The following is a 13,616-nucleotide window of genomic DNA, read 5'->3' on the forward strand; positions in this document are numbered from 1 at the left end:
GCTGAAGAGGCATTTGTTGTCTGAACAGCATTCCCACCTCTGTGAGGAAAAGCATGACAGACTGGATAGACGCATCATTTGAGCTAGATTCAACCTAGAGACCACCTGCTAATGCACACACAGTCTACAGGACACACTGCATATTTCCAACTCTTTCTAGAATAAATTCTGGCATATTGCTAGAAAGTACATTAAAAAACAAACAAACAAACAAACACATCAACCAAAAAACCCCCACCAAAAACCAAAGACAAACAAAAAGACAAGTCCAGGTAAAAAAAGAAACCACTGTGCTCCATTTCTGACCATCTACCTTGCTATATTATATCTGGCATCTGAGCAGGGTTATTGAAAGTTCAAGTCACCCACTATGTTGCGACATGTAAACTAGGGAAGCATGGGTTTTTTACTCTTCACCCCAGCTTTGTCTTAGGATATATAGGTCTCACCAGAAAGCAGCTCTCTTTGTATCTAAGCCTCCATGGTAAACCTGTATATGATATGGTTTGTATTAACTGTACTACATATAACAGTGAAATCGTGTGTGAAAGCTGAATTTTGCTTCAGGAATATATTTGTCTTTGCTTTGGTCATACATTTTTCAATTAAAAAAATATTCTCTTATAGATTTCTTTCTACAGACATCTAAGATTGTTTCCTGTGTAACAGAAATATAATTAGGTCAAGATACCATAGGTTTAAAGAGAGGGAAAGAATATCTAAACCAAACAACTTGTGGTGTACAGCATTGTGGAGACAAAATTCATCAGGTGTTACATCTGCACTGAGAAACATTCAACTAAAATGGAAAAATCAGAACAACAAAATATCTGCAATCAAATTAAAAAAAGGAAAAAAAAAAGAAAACCCAAATTATACAAGTAATTACAATACTTTTTTCATAGAGAGAAATACAGAGAGAAAAGCTGGGAAAAAAGGCAGAAGTAGATTACTTTTCTTTGATATTCATACCTAGGTCACACTGAGCTTTTAGGTTCTCTGTCTTTTGTTAAATTTATAAAATATTCTGTTTCATTTCTAAAATGGCCACACAGCACTGACATTTTCAGTATCAATCCAGGAATTAGTCTGAAGTCCTACCAAGCTAATAAGGAGTTACACTGTTCTAAATTTTCATGTCTATACTTTCAGGGAGTAGAGTTTCACATGTACGACCTAGGCCATAAATCTATTCTTTTCATTATAAATGAATGCCTCTACTGAACTGAAGAGCATTGTTCCTTGCTGAGAACAGTAACAGGAAAGTAGGCAGCATGAGCAACTGAAGAGCACATTAATAAATAAATAAATAAATCAATAAATAAATAAAGGAGATAATCCAAGGTAAGGCTAAATAAAAAAAAACACACACACAAAAAAATTACCCTATACATTGCTACATAGTAGTGTGGGATCTTATCACTTTTACTTTCTAGCAGCTTTTAGGCACTGTGTAGAAACTGAAAACTGCAAACATAGCTCAAATTGTGTAGAATAAGAACATTCAGGTGGATACAAATCATACATTTAAAGAAAGAAAAAAAGAAAGACCAGGACTATGTGCTACCAAACCTACCCGTCTTCCTTCTAGAAACTTAAGAGCTGTGCCAATGTTGGCAACCCAATGAATTCTCTTCAGCTGACGTCCTTGCTCACAAGGCTTAAAGAGAAAGAAGAGTGTAAATTCCAATTAGATTTATACCAATTTGCCACAAAAAGATGAAGTTCCAAATAATTCTAAGTATCCATGTACATACCTGATTTACATGTAAAAATGTTCCTTGGAACAGTAAAATTGTATCTTGGCATATACTAACAGGAAGGACTAACAGATATATAGGGAGGTAAATTAGATACTTCCATTATTAAAAAGTTATATATGTCTTAACAACCTCAGGATGCAAGCTGTCAGCTTCAACCCATAAACATCACTAAATCAGAGAACTGTTTTTCTTGTGTGAAATGAATTACTACTATTTTTATACACAGATACAAATATATATGTATTTGAGAGAGGACAACATTCTCCCAGTAAAATATTTTTGCTTGCAAAAAATAAGTCCAGGTGGTTTGTATCGTAAAAATCAGTCTGCAGTGAATACATTTTACCTAGGGGATTTTTATCCATTCTCTGATATTTTATGGGCAATGAAAAACTATCACAAACCCTCACTGAACACTGAATTTTGCTGAACTCCAGACATGTAGGCTGAAAGAAGACAGGAGTCCTTTGAGTTAAATGAAGAACATATCCCAGGCTTCCAGTACTCTACAGTGGAATGAAATTCCCCAATTAATCTTGTATTGTAATGTAAATATACAACTACTGTCATTTAAATTCATGTTCATAGAGTTACAGATGCATTTAACAATGGCCTGCTATAGATTATGAAATTCCTCTTGCAGCTACTATAAAATATTTTATTCTGGTATAAATACGTTTTAAATTAACCAGACATTATTATTCTCTTGTCTTTCATTAAGTAATATAGGTAGGATATAAACCAATGAATTTCATTGTAACAGATGGCATCATTAATATTCTTTTCCTGTTTTACTACTTCTGTTTTGCCACAAGAGGGAGACTTTCTGTCTTAGACGAACAGAAAGACAAACGGGTAAATTTCAACAGAGCAGAAACACACTTTGAAGTATAGCTTTTTTCCCATGTTAGAGTAAGATCATTACAGTAAAAAATTACTCACACCTCCATGGGAGCTCAGAACCAGGGCATATTTACGATTGTATCTGCTATTGATGCATGCTGTACATTGTGATGCTGAAATCTGTATTGTTTCTCATTTATATATGGATCCTGTAATTATTTAATCTTTGTCTAGAATTGAAAAACTTCCTGATGATTTCTTTCTTGAAACAGAACAACTTACTGATCACACTGAAGCTGTCTTGACTCCATTTCTTAATAATGACTCAAGAAACATTCACGTGCTTTGGGGGGATCATTATTTGGATTTAATAAAGGTGTTTTTGGGAACCACTATTGCCTTGAATCAAGCGTCTATCACTGCAAGGCAATTAGATGCTTCTCAAACAACTCCTCCTGCCAACCTTAGTGACTATTACAATCCTCAGGAAGATGGAAATCCTTACTTGCAAAAATTCAGGAAGCTATTTCTAATGTTGATCCAAATTTTCCTATTCCGGGAAGAATAGCAATTCTATACTCTGAATTGTATAAAATTCAGGAAGACAATATCCAGAAAGCAAAAAGGCTTCTTTGATGGCATGTTAATGCTTTAACATCGGGTGAATCTGTGGTGGCAGGATATATGGCTAAATTACAGACTTGGCTGTTGACTCTGCCAGCTTATAGAGGAAAAGATGCCCCAATCTCTTGCAGCCTGAATTCCTACCTGATTTTGGGTGCCACCTCCAATCAAAGCAGAGGTGAAATATGAAAAAGAGGCAAAAGGGTGGCATTTGCAAATTGCCTTCATGTGAGGGAACAGGCAACATCTGAACCCTAGAGCAAGCTGAATGACAGACTCTTGCTCTTCTTCAGATGCCAACACCCGATCTGCAAGCTGGTTTGGAAAATGCGAGAGCCCTTGGCCTAAAAGCCTTTCAATTTTGTCCAGCGTCACATGCACAAAACTATCCTGGCTGATAAGAGACAGCTAATTTACCACGTACACACTGTGGCTTCTACATACAACTTGGCTGTGAAAAAGCTATTTGGCATCATCCAAGGTTGTTTACAGCAGCAGAGCAGCTGCCAAGCTAAATAGACACAGGACCCCACGAAATGTGAGTGGCTGACATTTCCCCCCCAAACAAGAGAAAGCTATAAATTTAACAAGAAAAGACTGTCATTATTTCCTCAAGACGTATAGAAATAGCTTGCAGTTTAGACCTTGTTTGTGTCACAGAATAATGCCCAGATGAACTGCAAAGACTAATACAAATAAGCAATTTTTAAGAACTACTAAGACAAATTAAACAGAAAATGCAAAGTATCAAGAATGTCAGTCTGTAATAATCTTGTTTGTTTGTTTATTTTGTAACCAGATAGCCCACTCTTTGAATAAACTTTCTTTGCTATGTAGTAGTAGGGGTTTTTTTAATGGTATTCAAATATAGAAACATATTAGAAAGTTATATCCTAGAGAAGTTATGCAACTATCTTGTACATACAGAAGGAAGGAAGTTCTTACCAGCTTCTGTCCTGAAAGAACCTCCAAAAGGGCAATTAGCATTACCCCATCTTTGATATCTTCAAACAGATCATTCACCAGCATGGGAGGATTACGCTGAAAGGGAGAAGACTTCATGTATTATAAAGGCTCACCAGCATTACATCCTGCTTCCCTTCCTTTCCTTTGAAAAGAAGCACAAAGAGTGGCTGTTCCCCTTCTTTATGTATTATAATGTTTAATATCAACATGTCATTCAACTGTTGCTTTGCCACCGTATTGTTTAACTATTTAACGTTTCTGGCACAGAACTGTAGCACTAGGTGCTTTCTGCCACTAAAGATACAATGGGATAAACCCCTGCTCCCTAAAACTAGCAAAGAAACACGCCAACAACAGCCTAGGAGTCAATAAAATGCGCACAACTTACAGGTGTGCATTTCACATTTCAATCTACCAGCATATTTTGCTTAGTGTCACAGAAATTCCACTCTCTCAGTCTGAGCAGTACATGGAGCTGTGTGAAGAAGGAAGATCCCTAAAGCGGTGTAGCTGGTTGAGCAACGCTGCTACTTTCTCACAGCTGACAGTTGTTACACAAAGTTGATGTATTTTCTCTCTCCTCCAGGCCTTGCAGGCTTCCAGTACTGTTAGCACTGTGTCAGCTTCTACTAAGACAAATTGCTTGGCATATGTCTTTACATTCACAAACACAGCAATGATAATACTGAAAAAATATGTTAACAGATGATGTTTTAGGGATTTTGAGTAACAAGGTCACATCATGAAATTATATCTTCTACAATATATCCCAGTTTGTGGCTCTTGGCTGGTCAGTACTTCAATGATCACAAAAGATCTGTTAGAAACAAAAAGTTTAAACTTGTTTCACCTGAAAAAATGAAATAAACACCCTTTAGCTCCCATGAGATTGCTAGCGTTCATATACCTGCTAATTAACAAAATACTAATATTCGTATCTGTTAATTCCCTAAAATGACAGACTACAAAATTATTGAAATTACTTTAGATTTAATAATTTACTTTCAGAGTACTTCTGAAATAAAAGGTGGTTGTGCAACAACTTGATCTATTACTTCAGTTCTGTAGAAACATAGATTTTAAAAAGATGAACCTAACAAAAGAAACATTGCTCTTGAAAAGGTAAAATTGCTTTAACAAGTCAGGAGAATGCAAAGGTTTTCAGTTACCAAAATCAAACCATTCTGGCTTCATTGTTCAGCTTGGATGAACTAACATTTCAATGAGACATTATTTTGGCATAAAGTGAAAAAATAACTCCTCTGCTGAAAGTAGTTTTCAGCTTAGATTTGATGTGCTCTAATAGCCACAATAACAAAGTGTCTGTTTTCTCTTGCATATAAAATAAAGCAGCATTACAACTCATTAAGAGGGTACATTTAATCATAGTCCTTTTTTATTTCCTAGCTATGCAATAGATAATGGATTGTGTTCGTACTTAATATAACACCAGAGAAATCAATGGAGCAAACAGGTCACTGCAGATTAATTTGTCTCAGTCTTGCATCACAGGCAGTTGACATAAACGCAATTAATTTTCCTCACCTATGTTATCATTTCCTGTTTGAAGTTCAGAGCAGCTTTGGTTTTTATCAGGATTACCACATGACATAATACTGAAGAATTTTGTGCTAAAATAATTCAGCAATAAAAACAAGAGGATTACATCAGCTGCCATCCTAATCAAACAGGAGGTGCAAGTCTAAAAAATCTCACCACCTATTAAATGCCCCAGTAGTGAGGTTTGTCTCTTGAAATTTACAGTAATGAAAAGAGACAGGTTCTTATAGAGGGAAATTTAGGATACATTTAGATTGAAAGGTGAGATTTACAGTGCTTCATAACCCTGGTGCCCATAACATGCCTGCCAGATGATGTGTCTTGAGCATAACACAGCTCCCTTTCAACTCAAGCAGTTTGGCATCCTTACACTCAAATCAGGGTACAGGCCAGAATATGCCTCATGCCAACTCACGTTGGCCAAAAGCCATTTAGAATTCATATGCCAATCAAGTCTGGGAAGCACCTCTAGTTTCCACAGTGTATAGCTTCACCTCATAGATAAAACCTCTAATTACCTATGTCTAGTTCTTCCTCTGAATCGCCCTTCCACTGGTCACGTCTCACTGACAAGTTTCAAAACTAGATTTTTACCCTAAATGAGGCATGGTACTATTGTGAAGCTGTGAAAGTACCCCTGAAGACACCATCCAACTAAGTTAACACCTACAGTACCTTACTTTCAACATAAATCAATTATTGGTTTGGGGAAACCTAGAGGAAGTATGAGAAAGCATTAAGTAAGCTGCAAAGCAGCAAAGAAACTGTGAAAAGACTTATACCAAGCTTAGTAAGACATGCTGCTCTGAAGTGTGAGAATCACAGCAATTGTCCACAAATCAGCAGGCTGAAATGTAGGTTTTGTTTTTAGAAGGCTGCATATTCATAAACATTGCCAGTGTTTAGCAGCAGACACCATAAACACCAATAAAACGGAACAGAAGGCAGGTATAACAGCTCTGTCACAACATCTCCTGTACGACAGTCCTCTAATATAGAAAATCAGTTAATTATGCAAACTACCAAAGTGTTCTCCATAATATGCTTTATAATATAATATTTTTCACTACCCTGAAGGTGTTAACACCTATTTACAAGGCGGTAAGACAGTTTTTGTGCTTCATAAATAATTTTTCTTTTTTTTTTTTCACTACTCTGGGCACACAGCATAGAATTTACCCTACTATTATTATGACTCCAGCCTCCCTCAGAAGTATGGCATGAGTCATAGTTTTAGTGGCATGTACTGAAGAATAGATTCTTCTTTAACATAAGGATTCCATAGATATAAATCTTATTCCCCATGATGATACAGTTCAGGAAGATACATACACTAGCTGACACTGAGAAGTTCATATGCTCTTATCTATTATATATGGGCTATCGCACAGGATGGCTTAAGCTATTTGACTGTTTTTCCAGGCAGATCCTCTACTCAGATTAACATAACAGTCTGTGTTTGGAATGGATAAATACCTACTCCTTGGCTGCATATGTAATGTTACTTTAAATGAAAGGAGAAAGTGAAGCTCTATGGTGCTTACTTAGTCTCCAGAGAAGAACAGAGGCGTTTAAAGATGCACTCAGTTAAAATCTATTGAATACTTTTTATTCTAGAGACTCAACAGGACTTAACACCTATTCACTTGGCTGCCTTAATGCACTGCCAAAATACTATCTGTAAACCAGTAAAAGCGGGGAAAAAAAACTAATTTAAAAATTTGTAATCTTGAAAATGTTGAATGCACTCACAATTTTGGCTTTTTGCATGTAAATGTATAACTCTAGAAATGCAATCAACTGCAATTATCCTAATACATTCTATTTTTGTTGGAAAGCCTGTGTGAAGAATTTAATGAAGTAAATTTTAAACCAGAATAAAATAACACTTAAGGAGTATATGAAGTAACCTATTAAAACCTTATAATACTAAAGAAAAGCTGTTATCTATAAACTTCTTGAACAAAATTCTTTGGGGCAACTCAGAGTATCAATGAAATATTGGACATTAAATCTACAACTTGGCAGGATTACACGAAGATTTCAGATGCCTTAGTATTTGATTCTGGTTTTTTTTATAAGCTTCTTCAAGAATTCAAAATAGCAAAGTAGGCAGGTTGGATGAGGCTTTCAGAACCTGATCTACTGCAACATGTCCCTGTCTGCGGCAGGGGGGCTGGAACCAGAAGATCTTTAAGGTTCCTTCTGACCTAGGCCATTCTATGATTCTATGAAAATAATCCTAATGATATGTTACATACTGCATTGCACAGATTCTATTAAACACTCATTTACTGCAGTATATCCAATCACAGTTGTGTAGTTTATTGTGACAATGACATTTAGGAACATTCATGGCACAAAGAGGGAGGCACACTGAGTGTAAGTAAATTCATGGTCTGTGGGAGGAATAGGAACTAATTGGGAATGACTCTTAAAGGTTAATGAACCAGATTTTTCACATATTAAGTATTTATTTAAAACTGTATTTAGAATTGATCACAAATGGGAACTAATGAGGAAATTCTTCGCTTAAACATCTTGTTCTTCAAACTTACCTGATTTGCTGCAGTGTTCAGAAAAGTTCTGAAGAACTGAATATTGGTACATATGAAAAGCGTTTGACTCACAAGCTTCAAAAAATGAGATTTATAATAAACTTGTTATCTCAAGGCATTCCTCCTCTGACAAATTAAAAGAAGTTCTGTAAAATCTAAACCACATATATGGAACCAATGTATATTTGCTAAACATCACTATTCTATGACAACACTTTTTCTTGCATTCATTTCTCACTTGCATCTTTGCTACAGAAATCTTTTTCTCACACCTTGTACTTTTCTCACGAATAAATTAGAGAAGTATACTATATACTGTATACTATATACTATACAAACAACAGTGTCTGCATCATAATGAATGCCAATGCAAATGTCAGAAACTGCCTTTGCTACATTGATTTTCAAATATTCAAAAAACTGCTGAAAAAAATGTGTGAAAATCTATCCATATGCACAAACAGGAACAAATCGCTATACCTGCTGACTTTGTTTCTGCAGGTAAATACATGTGGTAACAGGAAGAAGAAGTAAAATTTCAGTTACTCTGTAATAGCCGGCCTACTTCTCTACCCCACCATAAATCCTAAATCCTTAACCACGCAGGTTTTCATGTTCCTTGCTGTTAATAACTATTTTCATGACTGAAGTCTGGAAGACTCAGCCCTAAATTTTACATGATTAGTTTTGTCACAGAAATAAATTTTGCATTCATTGTTTAACATCAGAGGTTACATGCAATACTGGTGAAAACAGAGGCTTGAAGCAGAAAACTGCCAGATTTTCCTCATCGTGCAGTCTAAATGGACACTAGTTTCAACTTTTTCTGTGTCTGTGATTAAGATACTGGGAGCCTCAGCTTTCCCATTTGAAAAAGACAGAAAGATACAGAATTACTTAGTTCATTGGTGAAAATTGATGAGGGTCTTGTATGAAGACCAGGTTACATTCTAAGTAAAAACTACCGTCGCTGACAGTGCTGTGTATGAGCTGTAAATCTCGGTAAATCTTGCAATAACCATTTGTCCTCCTTTCTTTGCTATAAAACACACAGTTTTGCAATTTCAAAAGCCTTAAGGTAAGGTTAACTGCCCAGATTTAATTGAGCATTATGAAAACATTGCATAACTGTAATTAAAAATCTTCACCAATTCTTATTTTTATTTAATTGATATCCATCCTCTGCTTTTGTTTGTCGATGTGTGCATCCTCTTAATAGAAATACAAAAAGAACTGTAATTTCTTTCACTATGTATCTGTTGTTCACTATTTGTTGAGTTCACAACAATACTTCAGTGAGTACAAATACTGAAGTTACTCCTATACCTGGCAACAAAACATGTTATTTGATTGGGATGAACAAAATTTACAGCCTGTAGTCAAAGCTTTGAAACTGCTGTTTCCCAGAACTTTCACTGAAGATGACAGAGGCAATAAAAGGCATATGCCTTTGTTGATTTAGAGACACACGTCTTTCATCTTCTTTGCTCATCTAATGCCCTATCTAAAAAGTCAGCACAGGCAATGAAATGAAAAATGTTAAAGTAATTGTTGTTCTGAATGTCCAGAGGAGGGCCACGAGGATGATCAGGGGACTGGAGCACCTCCTGTATGAAGACAGGCTGAGAAAGTTGGGGCTGTTCAGCCTGGAGAAGAGAAGGCTGCGTGAGGACCTCATAGCAGCCTTCCAGTATCTGAAGGGGGCCTATAGGGATGCTGGGGAGGGACTCTTCACTAGGGACTGTAGTGACAGGACAAGGGGTAATGGGTTAAAACTTAAACAGGGGAAGTTTAAATTGGATATAAGGAGGAAATTCTTTCCTGTTAGGGTGGTGAGGCACTGGAATGGGTTGCCCAGGGAGGTTGTGAGTGCTCCATCACTGGTGGTGCTCAAGGCCAGGTTGGACGAAGCCTCAGGTGGGATGGTTTAGTGTGAGGTGTCCCTGCCCACGGTGGGGGGGTTGGAACTAGATGATCTTGAGGTCCTTTCTAACCCTAACTATTCTATGATTCTATGATTCTATGAATGTCTCCTTTCTGAAATAATTGGTGTAACTGTATTCTTTATTTTAAACTTAAGAGTTTTAAAATATGTCACATAAGATATTCAGAAGCACACTCAAATTATTTCTGTGTCTTTGAAGGCTGAGACTGAGAGGAAGGAGGTCCAGTTCTACAATCTTAGAGAAATATGAATAAATAACATGCTATTAGAAAACTTCTTGTCCTGTTATACATGTGTATCTCATTTATCATTAGTAGAACTGCACAGATGCACAGAAATTAAACTGGATGGCCAGAAGAAATATCACATTCGTTTGGTAGCTTGTGACCCAGTATTTCGAAGTGGGTGGCAGAGAAAAGAGACGATTTATACTTGCTGAGTCTCACCAGATTCCTGAGTCAGAATCACAGAATGGATTCAGCTGGGGTGAGGGTGTCAGAAAGCGGAGGGACAGACGCAGCCTAGTACTAACTGCTGACCTAAAATGAAGCTGCATTATACTTGCTAGTTATCATATTTGCAGCTTTATCCTCTGGGTTCATTCCCTGAAGGATATTGCTCTGTGGGTGAGGGCACAGCCTGCACTTATGGCTGTTTTGCCTCAGTATCTCTTTGAGGTGTCACATAATTAACTGATGTCAAGTCCTTTACCTGTGTTCTGCTTTTGAAAGAACATATCTTTGAATTAGGAAACGTAACTTTAAAAAGGTGCCATTCATTCTATTGCACAAGCTAGAGAGAATAAAAAATTCACACCTCCCTTCTCACGAAGTTCAATTCACAGAAACACAGAATTACTTAGGTTGGAAAAGACCTTTAAGATTCTCAAGTCCAACCATTAACCTAACACTGCCAAGTCTACCACTATACCATGTCCCCAGATACATCTACACATCTTTTAGATACCTGTAGGGATGGGACTCAACCACTTCCCTGGCAGCCTGTTACAATGATTGGCAACCCTTCCGGTGAAGAAATTTCAGATACTCTCATTTCATTTACCTGTTTTGTTCATTCTTATTTATTTGTATCTGTATTTTCAAACCCATTCTTGACTATACAGTTAAAAAGCCAAAAATTATTTTTTCAATCTATTTGATGGACTTAGTTATTGAATTAGTTTCTGTTTCAATTAGAGCATGACTTTTTAGAAGAAAAGCATAAACTAAGATTTTAAAGATAACCAGTGAAGAATCTTTCACTCTTAGCAAACCCTGACAAACTATCACATCCTTTTTTATACTCCCAAACTCTTGGTTTCTCAGGTGTTCTCAGGTGTTCTTGGTTCTACCTAAGACAGTAAAATCAGTTCTTCATTTCCATTTCTTTCAAATCACTACCCTCCATAGTGTCAGAAACCAATCGATTTTTAATCCTTCTTCACTCTACTCAAAAAACATAGCATTAAGAATGAAAACTCTTAGTAGAGTTTCCTTTCCTTTGCCATCAGTAAATCTGCTTTTCAAATTTCCATAGTTAAACCGTATCACTCTTTGACTAGAAAAGATTCGTTTCTCCTGGTTTTCAGGTTTCATGCAGGTACTTACCAGTACTTTTTCAAAAACATTCAAACTCACCGATGCTGGAACATTTCTCCATGGTGTTGACACCAGTGACAGTGTTAGATTTACAGATACTTTAATTATACGCTTTAGGTTTTATTTTATATCCTCCTATTACTTTTTCCATTAATAATTTTTCTGGATTAGTAAAAATAGCAACTATTAAACTTTCCTCAAAAAAAAAAAAATAAAGGGGAAAAAAAGCCCCAATTTTTGCTAAAGTAGCCGAGAAACTGAGAGCCAGTTTGAAGTCACTGTTAATTTTGAAGCCTATATATATTGAGTCAAATTCAGCACAGGGATTCTGGATTGATGGTGAGAAATAAACACAAAATTCAAACCACCTTCCCCACAGCTACCCTTTTTTTTCCCCAGGCTCAACTTCATTCCTTGACTCCCAGCTCTTCTACCTCATAGTGATGCAGAGGGATGGGGAATGGGGCTTGCAGTCAGCTCATAAACAATAACCTAATCATTGAATTTATGGGTTACAATTCAGAACATGAGTGCAAGGGGAGACCAGCGCATTTCAAAGACCCATCAATATTTCCTACAGCTGGAATGAACTCAGAAAACATATTTCCACACTTACAAAATCATGACTGGCAAAGATTTCAAAGTTGAGGCTTTAAAACCCAAAAAGTTTGAATGGCATGGGTTACTCCTCCTTTGCTGAGTCTAATCTCAATAATTTATGAACAATGCTTCTCCTATGGCAGCGTAACAGCATAAATGGGAAGCAAAGCCAGCTAATCCATATATTTGACTTAGGCAGTGAGGAAAACTTGCAGACAGACATCAATAAAAATACATTAGGAAAAAATGTCCTGTTTAAGGGTGAATTAACATAACCAACTACTACAGGGTAGCTCAGGTAACTAAAAGTGAGGGCAGTGGCTGGTTAACTGCTTGGTTTGAACGTATTTGATTAATCTTTACAATATCAGACCTATTAAAGAAATATATGCCTAGGTTACACAATTCAAAACATCTACCTGAGCTCTCACGGCCCAAGAGAAACTAGTACAGTAGGTAGTTATTCACAACTCTCAATCCAGAGCAAAATCTCTTGTTGGAGGTGGAACCATGACTTTGTCTCTCCCCAAGGATTACTCAGCTATTACTAGCAAATTATTATATGCACACACACACACATATATATACCTAACAATATGTACATTTATCTACTTGTCATTTATTTTCAGATACTACTGATCAATTATTAATGACATAATAAAATTAGGGAATAAAAGAACATGAAATAAGAGCTCTTTTTCTCCTCAGACACACATTCACAGCCTGCTTCATTAACACTTTAGCAAATACTGACTGTCTTTCCATCTCAGTTGAAGTAAATGGAACACACATGAAGTGCTTAAGTTCTCTGCTGCATGGGAGACTTTTCCAAATTCTTTCAAAGAGATCAGGATGACAGATCTCATTCCCAATGAGGATCCACTGTCAAGAAGTTCTGAAGACAACCTTGTTCTTGCAGTTGAATTTTACAATGCAGTTCATTTCACAGTAAATTCCTCAATTACATTCCTCAGTAATGTAAATAAATGTTATTGCTCTACCATACAGTCTCATTAGACAAAATCACACAATATAGCACTATATGGGCTTTCTGCTTTCTTCTGTTCATTTGTGAAGGCATTATTAGGCAGTTCCTTACACAGAAGCTTAAACAGTGTTGATGCAGCTATTCCTTTCTCAATTTTCAATTTCATTAATC

General features: G+C 36.4%; 1 protein-coding gene across 1 annotated transcript in view; it reads right to left on the bottom strand.

The window, feature by feature from the left end:
* SYNE1 (spectrin repeat containing nuclear envelope protein 1) overlaps positions 1 to 13,616 on the bottom strand; it is a 295,836-nt gene that overhangs the window by 226,017 nt on the left and 56,203 nt on the right. Inside the window, exons 4-5 of the mRNA XM_065680584.1 lie at positions 4,176 to 4,271; positions 1,577 to 1,660 (exon numbers count right to left, since the gene is read on the bottom strand). Coding sequence (XP_065536656.1) covers positions 1,577 to 1,660; positions 4,176 to 4,271 — 180 coding nt within the window. The remainder of the gene's footprint in view (positions 1 to 1,576; positions 1,661 to 4,175; positions 4,272 to 13,616) is intronic.

This window comes from Lathamus discolor, chromosome 5 (genome assembly GCF_037157495.1).
Source record: "Lathamus discolor isolate bLatDis1 chromosome 5, bLatDis1.hap1, whole genome shotgun sequence".
NCBI classification, from domain to species: Eukaryota; Metazoa; Chordata; class Aves; order Psittaciformes; family Psittacidae; genus Lathamus; species Lathamus discolor.